The sequence below is a fragment of the Neomonachus schauinslandi genome, chromosome 5 (assembly GCF_002201575.2).
Source record: "Neomonachus schauinslandi chromosome 5, ASM220157v2, whole genome shotgun sequence".
Lineage (NCBI taxonomy): Eukaryota > Metazoa > Chordata > Mammalia > Carnivora > Phocidae > Neomonachus > Neomonachus schauinslandi.
Genome location: NC_058407.1, coordinates 73,198,650 through 73,214,319, shown reverse-complemented (window position 1 = coordinate 73,214,319; position 15,670 = coordinate 73,198,650). Strand labels below are relative to the sequence as shown.

At 36.3% G+C, this 15,670-nt stretch overlaps 1 protein-coding gene across 1 annotated transcript in view; it reads right to left on the bottom strand.

The window, feature by feature from the left end:
* Positions 1–14,232: 14,232 nt before the first annotated feature.
* Positions 14,233–15,670, bottom strand: part of CPNE8 (copine 8) — a 227,887-nt gene continuing 226,449 nt past the window's right edge. The window contains exon 20 of the mRNA XM_021690383.1: positions 14,233–14,665. Within this exon, the coding sequence (XP_021546058.1) occupies positions 14,477–14,665 (189 nt within the window). The 3' untranslated portion in view covers positions 14,233–14,476. The remainder of the gene's footprint in view (positions 14,666–15,670) is intronic.

Genomic DNA, 15,670 nt, shown 5'->3' with positions numbered 1-15,670 from the left:
CAATATATTTGAGGCCTTTAGTAACTAGAATAAAGTAGAAGCTTATCAGATTACGCCTAGGCCAAGTCTACCACTGGGCCCAAACAATCTGAGGTTATCTGGTGAATGGGAGGACTGAACCACCAAAGTCTAGTTATAGGACATGTGGCATCTCCTTGGAGAAAATCACTCTGAGGGAAAAAGCAGCTAGAAATAACCAGATTTATCATGTAACAATGTATTAGCTATCACAGGGACCTGTGATGCTGACTCCAACCTCGTATGTGTTTCTAGGGATTTGTTGCCCCATCCACTCTCATATTCAGTTCATGCCCAGTGGCTTTTTACCTGCTACACAGTAGGCTATAGATACTTGTTGAATAAAATATTTATTGAATGAGATCATTTTATTTATAGAGAGGAACCCAAAAAGCAGGTTTTGAGACAATAAGGAGTATCACACAATTAAATAGACTATACCACAATAAGGAAAGTGGGCTTTTTCATCCACTCTGCAACAGGACACTGACATACGACAGTTCTGTTAATTGGCTATAGTAAGAAACCAGAGTACCCGCAGAAAGATAATAGTACATGTGGACACATTTGAACCTGGGAGATGGGGTTTGGTGAAGGATTACAAAGGAGATACGGAGAATATGCCACAAATTTTCCTGAACATATCAACATGCATGATGAATCTCCAAAACTTGTGGGGAATAAAAAACCCCGGTCTCCTTCTCCACCTTATTCTGTACCACCCCTGCCCTTGCTTGCTAGGCTTTTGCCACAGTGGCCCTCTTTCTCATCTTCTATCATGACAAATTGTTTCCTCCTCAGGGCCTTGTTGCTAGCTGTTTCCTTTTTGTAGAATGTTCTTTTCTCCCAGATCTTGCAGCTGATCCTTTACCCTCAGATCTCAGTTGACCTACTGACTCCTCAATCTAAAATAAGCACTCAAACACTATAATATCACTTGGTTTATTTTCTTCATTGCACCTAGTATACAATAATATCATATATATATATATATATATATATATATATATATATATTAAGTATTGTGCTAGAAGAAGCATGACTTGAGGGAAATAATAACAAAGCAACTTTATTTGGATTAAAACTTTAAGGTTATATTATAAAAACTTATTGAAAGCTTCCTATGACATCTTCAAGAGGTCATACAGCTCTGCTGTTAAAAAGACTCAGCAATAGAAGATTTTCTTCTAGTTGCCATTTTGTAGTTGAAAGATTCTAATTTTTTTAAAAAAAATCCTCATATTTATATGAAATATGCTTTCTTGTAACTTTATAACTAATCTTATTTTGTTCCCTTTGGAGCTATATAAAATCAATCTACATACCATATTTACACATTAGTTTTTCCTGATATTTGATGGAATGTAAGTTATTACAAATTCAATCTTTAAACAAGAATGAAAACATCATAATGTTCTGAAGAGATGGTTTTTTGGGAGTTTATTAAAATATCTAGGAAACAGTAACCAAAGTAATGACATTATAAGACAAAGAGCAAACAAGAATTTACTGAAATCACTACAATGGTAGGTTGGCCCTTCATATTGCTGCCATGGAAATGGGAGAAAAAAGCCTTCAGCGTAAGGCAGTGCAGATGCAAGCTCAGGAAGGTGGGTTTGACTGGTCGCTGGTAGACTAAAGTGTTCATCTTGTAGTTTATTTTAACCAGATGGTGAAGAAACATCAACCACTGAAAACAGCGTGAGGTTTTCAAAACTATTTTTCTTTAACCTATAATGATGTTTTGTGCCAAAAAGATAGTATCCTTTTACTGGCTCGCCACTTTCCATTGGGATTGGAGGAATGATTCCCGTTATATGACAGGGAAAAGAAATAATTTGTAAAGTTGTTTGCTATGCTAATTATACCAAAAAAGGGTCAGACAGTATGAAAATCTAGAAAAGTCCATAGACGACTGAAATATTAAAAAATTTCCCTTCAAGTTAAATTTCATGCACGTGGTTCTGGACTATTTTTTTAGTCTCAACCCACTGGTCATTCAATTTGGTTTAATGTGTATTTATTAAGTACTGAATATGCACCAGGCCCTGTGCTGGCTGTAAATAATCAACACAAAGATGCAGTCCCTGTCCTCAAGAAGCTCACAGTTTGGTGAAGAAAACAGATCAGTAAATGAGAAAATATGGGTGTCAAAACTCCAGCGTTGGATAGGAGTACTGAGCACTGGATCCTGAAGAGTAGTCTATGAAAAACAAAATGAACAAATTTTCTAGAAATTCTATAATTTTTTCAGACATGTTTCAGGTATTAAATAAAAATTAACAGGCAAACCAAGAAACAGGACAAAAGACAAAACAAAAATATAAGTAGATTCACCAACATGCCAGATATTGGTTATCAGACATAAACTTTAAAATAACTATGGTAAAAGCGTGCCTGGGTGGTACGGTCAGTTAAATGTCTGACTCTTAGTTTCAGCTCAGGTCATGATCTCATGGGTCATGAGATTGAGTCCCGTGTTGGGCTCTGTGCTCAGCATAGAATCTGCTTAAGACTCTCTCTGTTCTTCTCCTTCTGCCCCTCCCCCTGTGCTCAATCTCTCTAAAATAAATAAATAAATCTTTTAAAAAATAAAATAAAGTAACTATGGTTAATATGCTGAAAAAGTAGAAAAAATGATGGCAATTTTCACTAAAGAACTGAAATTTATAAAGTTAATCAAATGGAAATAGGGAACAAGGTAATTGAAATTGAGAATTTAATAGATGAGTTTAACAGGAGATTGGACTCAGGAGATTAATCAAAGAGGAAATAGATTAATGGAAAATATCCAGCTGAAGGACAAAGAGAAAGACAGATGGGATATACTTTAAAATTGTATAATAATTTATAGGTCTTATAGCTGAAATCCCAGAAGGGGAGAACAAAAGAATGATTCAGAAGCAATGAGCACTGGATGTTGCATGCAACTAATGAATCACTAAAATCTACCTCTGAAACTAGTAAGACAGTATATGTTAAATTGAATTTAAATTAAAAAATTTAAAAATTAAATTAAAAAGTTGGATGTACTATACCTTGGCTAATTGAATTTAAAAAATAAATAAAGTTGACTAAGTACCCACCACTTGGTTAAAAAAAAAAAAAGAAGCAATATTTAAAAGGATAATCACTAGATGAACCATGAGAGACTATGGACTCTGAGAAAAAAACTGAGGGTCCTAGAGGGGACGGGTGTGGGGGGATGGGTTAGCCTGGTGATGGGTATTAAAGAGGGCACGTACTACATGGAGCACTGGGTGTTATACGCAAACGATGAATCATGGAACACTACATCAAAAACTAATGATGTAATGTATGGTGATTATCATAACATAATAAAATAAAATTGAAAAAATATAAAAGGATAATCACTGATACTTTCTCAAAATTATAAAAATATCAATTCACAATTTCAAGAAGCTCTAATAAAAATAAAAACAAGGAAAAGTATATCATAATAAAATTGCTGAATACCAAAAGCAAAAAATATCTTTTTGTGGGGAGAGAAAGGCACATTGCCTTTAAGGATAAACTATAGGCCCCAGAGAGTGCATTTCTTAACAATGGATGGGAGAAGATACGGGAATTATAACTTTAAGGTATAGAACAAAAAAGTAAATGTCAACCTAAAACTCTTGCACAGAGAAACTATCTTTCAAAAGTGAATACAAGACAAAGACCCTGCCAATAAAACAAAAATTGAGAGAATTTGTCACCAGTAGACTCTTAATAAAAGGAAAAATAGAGTTTTTAAGACAAAAGGAAAATTATCTCAGATGGAAATATTGAAATGCAAGATGTAATGAAGAAAAATGGAAAAGATATGTAAGTATAAATTAACAAACTTAATCATGGTATCTTGTAGAGTTTAATATATATGTAGAATTAAGATACACTTCAACAAAATTACAAAATTTCAAAGTTAAAGAGTTCGTAATCCTGGCATTCTGGGATGTGGCGTAAGTATTAATTCCCTAGAATTTAATAAATTAGGACATACTATAATCTCTAGTAACACTAAAAGAATAGTAAAAGAATATGCAACTAAGAGGCTAATAGATTGGTAGTTTTATTATGAAATAAAAAATTCTTGGTTAATAAAAAAGAAGAAAAAAGCAATGTAATGGTAAGATGCCCAATATTAACCTAAATGTATCAGTAATTACATCAACTGTTAATGGATGGAATACTCATATTTGATTATCAGAATGAATATACCAAAGTTTGCCAGATTTAGCAAGTGAAAATATAGGATAGCCACTTAAATTTGAATTTCAGATAAACAATGAATAATGCTTTAGTGTGAGTATGTCCCATGCAATATTTAGAAGACACCTAACACTGAAACATTATTCATTGATAATCTTAAATTTAAATTTAACTTAACATGATGTATTTATCTGGCAACACTAACCATACCCTTAGCACTAAGAGTCATCAGTCCCATTCTAAAGAATGTGACTTCTGGCAACCTCAGAATTAGACTGATTTTCCCATCTACAAGCACTACCCCAAGGAGGCCTACTCACTGAAAATTCAAAGCCTCTTCCTGGAGAAGCAAAAATATAAACCCAAGTAAATGTTGCTACCAGAAAGGAAATATTAAACATAAGAATAAAAAAGATTGAAAGTAATATGTTGCAAAAAACAAAAACAAAACAAAAAACACCACCAAAAAACACAAAACATACACCAGGAGAAAAGCAAAAGAAGCCTATCTTAGCTATACTAATTTCAGCCCAAGTAAACTTTAAGGCAGGAAGCATTTCTAGGTATATATCCAATAGAAATAGATGCGCATTTGTATCAAAAGCTATGTATGATTTTAATCATAAAGCTTTTTTCATATTATTCTAAACTGAAAATAACCTCAAATTCCATTAATAAAGAAATCCAAATTGTGCTATATTAACACAATGGAATACTATAGAGAACTGGTGTCTACATAGATGTGTTCATCTTGGGAAAACTCATTAAGCAGTGTGCTTCAAATTTTTGCATTTTTATCGGATGTTATACTTCTATAAAATAGTTACATTAAATAAACATTGTATTTAATGTGCTAAATAACAGGGATTATTATAGTGTCGGGAAATAATATAAAGGAAGGAAAGATGAACTTATGTAGAAATACCTAAGCAGAGCTTTGGGAGATGAGTAGGCGCGAGAAGGTGAAAGCATGGGTGCGGTGGGGGTGGGGGGTGGGGGAAACAAGGGGTATGGAATGGAAGGGCGTATTTGTAGAACTACAGGCCTTTCGTGCGGGAACGAGACGCGGCAGGATATGAGGCTGCAAATATAGGTAATGCCTGTTGAAGGTTGAATCTTGAAGGCCCAGGGCTTCCTGTGCCTTTGATGATCCCACTCATTCTCTTAGCCTCACTTCTAATTTCAGCCGTGGCTGGCTTGATGTAAGCTTCAACTCTTACTCACCTGGTGCAGACGATACCTGACCTTAAACCTGTACTACACGTCTTTGACTTTTCACCCTGGAAAGGCTCCCAGAGGACCCATTTCTCAAGCCAGTGTGAGCAGCCCAGCAGTGCAGGCTACTCCAGCCAATAGGGGACAGGAGCTTATAGATAAAGCGTTCTTCTGGTCAGTCCTTAGGTGGATGATTTCTGAGAAGCATACTGTATAATCCTTAGGAGTTTGGAGGCAGGAAGGAGCCTTGCTGTCTTCAGTGACTTTGATAACATACCCTTATAATGGATTTCCCTCTTTCCATCCCTTTCCCAAATCTCTCGCTACCACTCCGGGAGATGACCTCACTAATACACTGCATGCACCCCGAGAGTTTGGCTGGGTTTCTGCCTTAGGAGAAAACATGAACTAAGAATTGTGGATTCTATACTGGAAGGTAGGGGGAACCCCAGTCAAGAGTGGCTGTGCGGAGCCGTGCAGGAGATTGAGTAATAATGCTGGCAGGGAACTCATTGGGAGACTGTTGGGGTCTTTAAGAGACTAGATAATCACCCCCCTCCCCCTTCTCTGAAGCGGTAAGAAATAGGACAAAGAAGTAAAGCAGATGGGAGGTAAAGATTACCTTTATCTCCGACAAAAATCGTATTGGAGAATGTGACTCACATCTTCAGGCAGATGGGCTTCCTGTTAAAGAACTTCAGACTTAGATTGACCCCCTACAGTGTTAGGGCAGTAAGACCTCCCCACTGCAAACACAGCCTGCCCCTAGAGAGGCAGAGCAGAATATCTATCTACAGGCTGGAGAAAAAGGGGCATTGATTCCTAGGAATCTAGGGAATGCAGAACAGCATTGGTGAAAGGCAGCATTTGAGCTGAGGCTCTATGGGTGAGTAGAGTTTTGACAGGTGTAGACAGAGGTTGCATATGAAGAGAGTGCTGTGTAAGTGATTGAATGCTAAAGCAAATTCATTGCTATGGTTTAGAAAATAGTTATTGGAAATAGATTATCTAATGGAGGATGCAAGTAGGATTTTGAGTAGTTATTCATTTCTTCTTAGAAAGCTAAATAGAATTCAATCTTATTGAATGGTGGGTGGAATTCTGAGCTAAGATGCCGATATGTAATAACTATGGTCCTCCACATTCCTTCCCAACAGCCAAATTCATATTCATTAAACCCTTTTCCCTTGTTGCTAAGCAGAGGATGCAAGAATACATTACGAATCATAAATATTAGCACAGTAGGATTTGCAAGTCAACCTGTCCTTTTATGAATGCAGTTGCAAAGTTCTAACCTTTGTGCTCCACATTCTGTACAGGCTGGGAATACTTCCCCCAGGATAGACAATCAGCACCACGGAAGGCAGTAAATGCTTGTAAATCATTGTCATTTTTTTCTATAACAAATGCCCTTGTCTACGGCCCTCACATTTACTGTTGCCTACACATATACGCAGATACACACACGAGTGAAGGTATATATTCACCCCACACACAAACATGCATAATCCACTTGGAAATACACAAAGCACAGATAAAATGCCAAAGGGAGGATACAGTATGGTTTTCCAACATCTAAAATATAAATTCTTTCCACTTTCATTTTTAAGGTAAGATGTGGGCCTAAAAGAGTCTTTAATTTTGTTTTGTTTTATCTTTATTTAGCATGCTTGGTCTAAGCAGAAATAATACAGGATCCTGGCATTTTATGATTACTTTCTCCCCAGACTCTCCTGAGTCAGGACCTGTGGCTATCAGATTGTGTCAAAGCTTCATTTATCTCTTCCCTCCTGCTGCCTGCCTGCCTTTTGACCATTTCCCTGCTAATTAAGCCTGAGAGCAGGTGGAGAGAGAGAAGCTGTTAATCTCTATTTATTCCCTTTCACAGGTCAGGTTTAGAGGAGGGATAAATAAATATGGGAAAAGTAAGGTTGGGTGCTGTTTTAAGATTTTTACTGCTCTCTCTCTCTGTCTTATGGATACACTGTGATTCAGGCGTCCTTAAAATACCAAGTTACTAGTGTAACATTCTTAGTGATCGTTTATTTGATTGAATTCGCTTCAGTAATTCAGTTGATATCCTACTAAGAGCCAGGCCTTATGTTATATGTGAGAGAGAGAAGAGTGAACAAGACTTACCTGCTTGCTGCTATCATGGAGTTCAGACGAACCTGAAATAGACAACAAACAAGTAATTGAAAACGTGATCAATGACAGGAGAGTAAGAGCAGGGCCTCAGGCATGAGGGCACATGCACATAAACTGAAAGACATTCACAGAGCAATGGAACTTGGGCTTTTTTCATCTTTTCTATATACTCCAGATTCTCAGGCGAAGGAAATGATGAAAAGATGTGACTGACTTAGATTAATGGCTAAGCTAATAGCCTGCCCTTTTAAACAAAAAGCTGAGCTTTCTTACCTGCTGGTCAATCTCTCAGAGGGCTTTTTGAGAGCTCATTATAGATCAAGTTCATTCAATAAAATTCCCCCATCAGGCTCTTAAAGGGTCAAGTTTCTGGGTGCACTCCAATTAAAATACCTTCTGTCTTTGACAGAACCACGGGATAGTGCTTTAAGGACCCTTGGAAATATCACTTGGAAACAGGAATGATACAAATTAGGATTAGATATTTAAATGATATTTTTCTAAATTCAGATAGCTGAGATAGAAACTCAGATCTTTTGACTCTAATATATGATGTGGTAATGAGTTATGCTCCTTCTGGTGAAGCTTCTAGAATTTTTTTTAAAAGATTTTATTTATTTATTTGTCAGAGAGAGAGAGAGAGAGTGAGCCCAAGCAGGGGGAGTGGCAGGCGGAGGGAAAAGCAGGCTTCCCGCTGAGCAGGGGAGCCTGATGTGGGTCTCAATCCCCTGGGATCACGACCTAAGCCAAAGGCAGATGCTTAACCGACTGAGCCACCCAGGTGTCCCACTTCTGGCAGTTTTATAACAAGCCTACAGAAGAGGCCAAGCATGTATATAATTTTGTGGATTTAGATTTCAAAACATTGATTTAAAACTACTATGCACCCTCAGAAAATAAATGAAAAATTAAAACTACCTATAATTCCTCATCTTCTCAGTCTGCTATCTGATGACCTAACTCAGGATTTGAAAATGGTATCATAGATTTTTTGTTGTCATTGTTATGTCCATATAATTTTAGGGACTTGAAAGTTAGTTCTTGATGAACCCAAAGAGGTTTCTAGTAATTACTACTTGGTTTTCTCAGGATTCCTGCATTTTCTTTTAAATCTTATGATGCAGAATTAGTGCATGCCAAATTGCCCATCTCTTAATTATAGAATATCCCTTTTGTTATTGTTGCAAGTGAAATAGTAAAATAATTTTGTTAATTTTAGGTAGACTCAGATTTAAATATTTTTTTTCAAAAGATTTGATCGATGCCTTATTTAGTGTTTCTTGTCAGAATTATCTTGTGGAAATTGTAGGAGTTATCAAACCGGTCCTTTCCTGCCAAAATTACTAAACCAGTTTTTTTTTTAACTTCTATTAACTTATTTTGTAAGGTGAGGATGATCTCTGAAAGAGGAGCTATTTTTAAGCTAGCCTAAGCATATTCCTTCCTTCCTCCCTCCTCCTAATTTGTGAGGTCAATGATATCCACCTCTTTGACTAATAGGAAATCCTATCTGTATGAAATCAGCTTATCTAAATATATTAGGAATGTCTAACAGTCCTGTTTCATGGAAATTAAATGAGTGACTAACTTTATGATGAGAAAAATCACAAGGTCATGGCCACTGTTGCTTTAAAACTAAATTAGCAAATCTTGAGAACAGTTTGCTTTTGCTCTTTCCATGGTAAGAGCTTGGTGGTCATCTTTCTCTTAGATTTTGACCTTCAGAGCATCTCCAAGGCCCAGACTGTAAGAGTAATGGCAGATGATGGGATTGGGGATGATTTGATAAAGTATTAAATAAGCAACAACCCTGCCTTATGACACTTGAAAATGGTTCCTCTAAAAAAACTTCTGAAAGTCTGTTAGGAACCAGAACTAGCATCCAGCACTGGTGTTATATGCAAACAATGAATCATGGAACACTACATCAAAAACTAATGATGTAATGTATGGTGATTAACATAACATAGTAAAATAAAATTAAAAAAAGAAATAATCTTAGTACAATCATTATGTTTGGAGACATCCACGTATTATGCTATTATATATTTTTTTATTACAAATGAATATTTCCAGCAGTTAAAATAGTGGTTGAGTGTCACATTAATTTAAAGAAAAATGATTTCATTATGGGGCATTTACTTTACTATCTATTGAGCAAATATTTCCATTTGGTTGCTCCTTACTCAGTTGTGAAGTTTGAAATCTGAGTTGTGAATGTTGTCAGGATAATCATCTGTGAGTGATAAACATAGCTTGGGCTTGTATTTGAGGGTTCTCTCGTTTCCCCTTTCACATCTTCAAAGAAACCCTTTCAGCATTTGTATGCTCATGATATACCAAGTCTTCCCTCATCAAAATCATATCATAAAATCTGATGAAGGCTTTCAGAAAAAAAAAATCTTGGTACAATTATGTCAGTACATTTATAAAATGGGCTTATTCTCAGAAGTTCCTTTTCTTTCATCTCAATACCTTCCTATATTTTGTGAAATGAAAGGATTTTCTATTGTTCAATGAACTTTAGGGATCTTTGGAGCAAATGGAAGAATGTTTGGTGGGAAGGTGGGGTGAGGAGCACAGCAATGGTCAGGAGGAGGGGGAGTCATCTAGAATTGTTTATTCTAAGGGAAAAAACCAACAATGTTGAATCCTTTGATTTTATGCTTTGAAGTCTTGTGAGTCATATAGTAATACCTAGACTAAGGAACCCACTCTTTCTGTGAGTGGTAGAATGTTTATGAAGAAGATTGACAAGGCAAGAAAGTTTTCTCAGAAATTCTGTAATTCAATGTAAAAAGAAGTACATGATTAATGTAAACTTGAGATTCTCATAGCTTATTTGAGAAATAATCTCTGTAATGCAGAGATTTTCTGTCTTTTTCAGTCAATATATAATTTTTTAAAAAAAAGAATATTTGTAAGATATCCTGAGGTTAGCCAATAAGGATGCTGGAGCCTGGGAGCCCCAATTATCCCAAGCTGTATACCCACACCTGTAGCCCATCTGCATGGCATGCACATGTAAACTCTCTGTGACTCACTGATGGGAAAGCTCTGCACAGTATCAACTTTTTACAAGTAGATTTCCATCCCTTTGATCTTTATTAAGTGACACCCCTTGCACTCAAAGGAAATCAATTTGATCCTCAGCTCTGTTTCTTTATTAGGGAGTGAATCTGATTTGTGCTAATGATAGAAATTAGTCTTCAAGTAAGTTTTTATTAAGTATCTTGCCATTTTGTGTCAATTACAGATCTGAGTAACACCAAGACATAAAATAGTTAAAATACACACAAGCTGAAAGGAAAAAGCATGCTCTTCAGTAAAATCTTTGGCAGTTGCTGGTCCTCTAAGAAACAACCACATCAACCTCATCTTGTGAGAGAAATCTCTTTATGTCTTAAGCAGATGATAAGCTACCATAATAATAATAAAAAAGTACATGAGCCCACCTAATTATCTTCACTAAATCTGAACAACAAAACAGCCGATCCTCCAACCCTACTTCCACTGCTGCCCTCTCGCCTACACATACCACCATTCAAAGTTGTATCCACCTCTTCTTTTCTCCCCATATTACATGCAGAGAGAATTTTAAAAGTAGTGATTGAGCCATCTGATATCCTTTAATTGCAGCAGTTACACAACCTAGTTACAGATTACAGTAAACTTGGAAGCTTTTAGAATTGACCTTTATCCAGGTGCCATTAAATCATAGTCTCTGGTGTTGGGGAGATATCAAGATTCCCCCAAAGTAAAATAGTTTATAAATAATGAGGCAATGGATATGCTAAAATGCAATGTGTATTTGAATTCACAGAAGGTACTGATTACTGTTAGCTGAAGTTTTAATGAACATGGTTAAGAAGAGTTGGTGCTTGGGCTAGAAGATGCAAAGGGTATTTTAGGTGGAGGCCTAAAAAGACAGCCTGATGGAAGGAAAAAGTAGGAACTATGCCTGAGACTCCAGATGAACTCAGATTGGTTGGGAAAAAGGATGAGACAAATCTGGATGATTTTAATACTCATTTGGGAAGCAATGGAATTGATATTATATAACTGGGTGAGCCAGTGTTGAAGATGCTTAATAGAAGCCTCAGGGCCGGGCGCCTGGTTGGCTCGGTTGGTTAAGCGACTGCCTTCGGCTCAGGTCATGATCCTGGAGTCCCTGGATCAAGTCCCGCATCGGGCTCCCTGCTCGGCAGGGAGCCTGCTTCTGCCTCTGACCCTCCCCCCTCTCATGTGCTCTCTCTCTCTCATTCTCTCTGTCTCAAATAAATAAATGAAAAAAATCTTAAAAAAAAAAAAATTAAAAAAAAAAAAAAAAGAAGCCTGAGGGCCCATCCTGGAATTAAAATGATTTTCATCAGAGAGGAAAGGAATGGGATTAGACAGCATAACATCCAGAGTCTTTGGTCAGTCTGCTTTCTGTAGCAAGGTTGATGACTTAGAGCTATCACTCTTCTCTCAATATATACTTTTCTTGTCTCTCATTACCTAATGTTTGCATATCCCTCATACCTAGTTTGTACGTGCAACTGTTGATATTCATTTGCATTTATGGATCATATTTCTGGGATTTTTCATTACAAAGCCCCTAATGGCAGTTCAAAAAATTTAAGTGGTTATGTTTGCAGTGGTAACCAGCTCTGCTCTAGTTACACAGACTTGGATAAATCACTCAATCCCTTCAGACTTGGTTTCTTCCTTTATGCAGAGATGAGATAAGACTAAGTATTTTCTAAAATAAAATATAGAACTAACATCGGAGCATCTGGGTGGCTCAGTCAGTTAACCATCTGACTCTTGATTTGGGCTCACGTCATGGTCTCAAGATTGTTGGATTGAGCCCTGCGTTGGGCTCCATGCTCAGCATGGAGACTGCTTGAGATTCTTTCTCTCCCTCTTCCTTTGCCCCTCCCCCTGCTCGCACACTCTATAAATAAATAAATAAATAAATAAATAAATAAATAAAACCTTAAAAAAAAAAGAACTGACATCACATGCATTTCTGGTGACTACTCTCTGCCATACAAAGGGCAAGGTTTGTAACTAAAGATTGTTTCTTAGCCATCTGTCCCCACTAGGTTTGGGCACACTATTACTTAGATAGGAAAGTATATATCCTTCATTTTCTCTGATTAGTTCAAAGTAAAATAAATAATGTTTGACAAGAAAGAAAATACTGACCTTATTCATTTTTATTTCTTTGGACTGATGAATGAAGGTAGTTAAAAAAAAAATCAGTAGGTTATTAACTATACTGGTGGAAATATTTAAGATCAGTAAGGGAAATCATCACACTCCATGTCACTCACACATAAAATTTACAGAGCAAGTAGTTATCCTTTTAAAGATTTTAATACATACTTAAAAATGGACAATTTATTATTACATAATTATATAACATTGATACTATTAGATATGTGGGTGTATATATTTTTCTTTTCAATAAAATAGTTTCATGCTTAAAAAAGTCACCCTAAATCAACTTGGACAAAGAGAACAAACATACAGTAGAAATAAACCAAGTAGTAAATAGGATATAAGTAAGGAAAAATATTATAAAGCAGTTACATTGTTGACACAAAAGAAAAAAAAATACACTTTTCTATTATTTGAAGGCAATTCACAATCATTTCCAGGAATTCTGTGAGAATTTAAGGCCATTTGTTTTAAAGAAATGCTTTAGTTTAGACACAACGTCACAAAACTGTAATTCTTGTAAAAACTGTACATGCAAAAACTCTTTACAAGTCATTGTGGACAGGCAGTTCAGTATGTAGGAGTAGGTTATCTCACAAATGTGTTGTGCACTAAGTCACGTGGTTGTGTATATTTCACTGGGAATTTCACAAAAAACTTCCAGCCTGTGCACCAGCATGGCAACATGGAAAGATGATAACAAGGAGTCCAAATCAAGAGAGCCAGTATCCCTTTGAATTAAAATATCTAGACAAGGTATAATGGAATAAAAAGTTTAAAACCTCTGCTACATTGTTCACAGTTAAATATTCTGGGTTTTAGTCTTTCTAAATAGCATTATAATATAAAGATGCTGCTTTGTACACGAAGTATTTTCTGTGCATTTTACAGTTCACAATGTTTGACTTTTTATTATTTCTACTGAGAATTACAGAACATAAACTGGCTGCAGTCTAAATTTAGAATCCAAGCTCCATGAAAAATGCATGTTCGTACAGAATACACATCTGCTAAGCTTAAACTCCCATACTTGGCAAACAACGCGGAGGAACTCAATACTAAGCAGATGCGGCCTCATAAGACAATTCACTTACTGAGAAATATGAAGCATCTCTCCCTTCCCTTATTTGCAATTGTATTTGTCCAGACAGTCATTCAAAGAGATATTGCTCTTGTGATTATAGCTATTGCAATTTAGAAGACAAAGGATTCAATATTCAAAACTCTTATTCTTAAGAACAGTTATAAAAGTATTGAAATTTAAAAAGTAGTAACATGTAAACATTGATACAGAGAGACTGCTCTCCTATACACACAGCAGTCGAGGACAATATTTGAGTTAAAAACAGTTTGTGCTTTTTCCCAACAATACATTGGAAATTAGCTGTTTCTGTCCCCCCCCCCCCCCCCCAAAAAAGAAAGATTCAGAGAAGACATCCATATTTTGCTTCAAGCATTTAAACAATTTTTCTGTTGCTCATGCAACAACCATATTTACAGTTTTGGTTTAGAAAGAGAATTAATTTTGGATCCAAGAAAGCATATTAACCAGTACTGCTGAAACCAAACTGAGAAAAGTATCTCATTCCCTGGTTCATGACAGAGCACCAGGAGCAAAGCGTTGACTCAGCAGTTCTAACTGATGTGTAGTTAACGGGAGCCGTTCCGAGCACAGTCAGATCTGAGTCTGTAACACATGTGTAGGTGGGGTGTAGGGCGGAGGCGCAGGGGATGGCTTGATTCCGCGGGCCCTCATGTAGGAGAGAAACTGCTCAGGGATCTCAGCGAGGACATCTTTGGCCAATCTAGCCATGCTCAGTATGTGGTTTCCACTTCTGTCAATATAATCCCGGAACGGCACAAACTAAAACAGAGGTGAAAGAAAGTTATTTCAGAGACTTCAGCATGCTGTTTAATAGACACAAAAAGCAACACATGTAAACATTTAGTTGAGAATCAGAGAAGCCTGGAGGAATGGTTAGATGGATAATCATTACTATGCATTTTCAAGAGATTTGATTCATTATGAACAGCTAGCTACTACAGTGACCAAACCTTTCTATGGTGTATGCTTTATCTAAAAAGGGATGTAATTATTTTCTATGTTTTTTTTCTCCCAATAACTCCTGTCTCCTGGTCCCGACAGGTCCATCATCTTGCTATAGGTGTTCAGTTTGAGTTCTATACCTCACCTGACTCCCAATAGGATAGAGCATTTACCTCGTCAGGGCTTGGTTTCCTACCAATGGAGTTAATACATGCTGAAATCAGCTTTCAATGCAGAAACAGTATCCAGTGGAGAGTAAAAAAAGAAAGTGTGTATTGTTGAAGAAGCCTAAACACATATGAAGTATTTTTAATTATTAGTAAAACATCAGATCACATGTCCCAGATACTTGTTTTTTCAAATCTGTAATTTGGAATGGAAAAAAAAAATAGTTCAGCTTAAGAGTTGGTATACTTCTTATTGAAATATCATCATTCTTGTTTTTATATCATATAAAAATAATTACTCCATCTTTACATAAGCAATTATGTGAGAGCCATTATCAGCTCAACATTAAATACTCTGGCAGTAAATTGCCTGATTCTATCTTCATTTACAATGGTTACTTAAGTTAATAAACATGTGCTGTTTGAGGGCATTAGTTCAATTTGCCTTCAGAGACATGATGATTCTTGAAGCAACCTGGAAATGTTTGGAACCATTAATGTTGTGAACCCAGTAATTTTATGTCTTAGAGAATAACGCACTGTGAAGACATTTGAGAATGATGAACAATTTCTAAGTGTAATATTTAACAGTTTGAGTTAAATCATTTTTTCTCCTCTAGAGAGAGAGAGCACACTCCCACCTCCTACTATACCA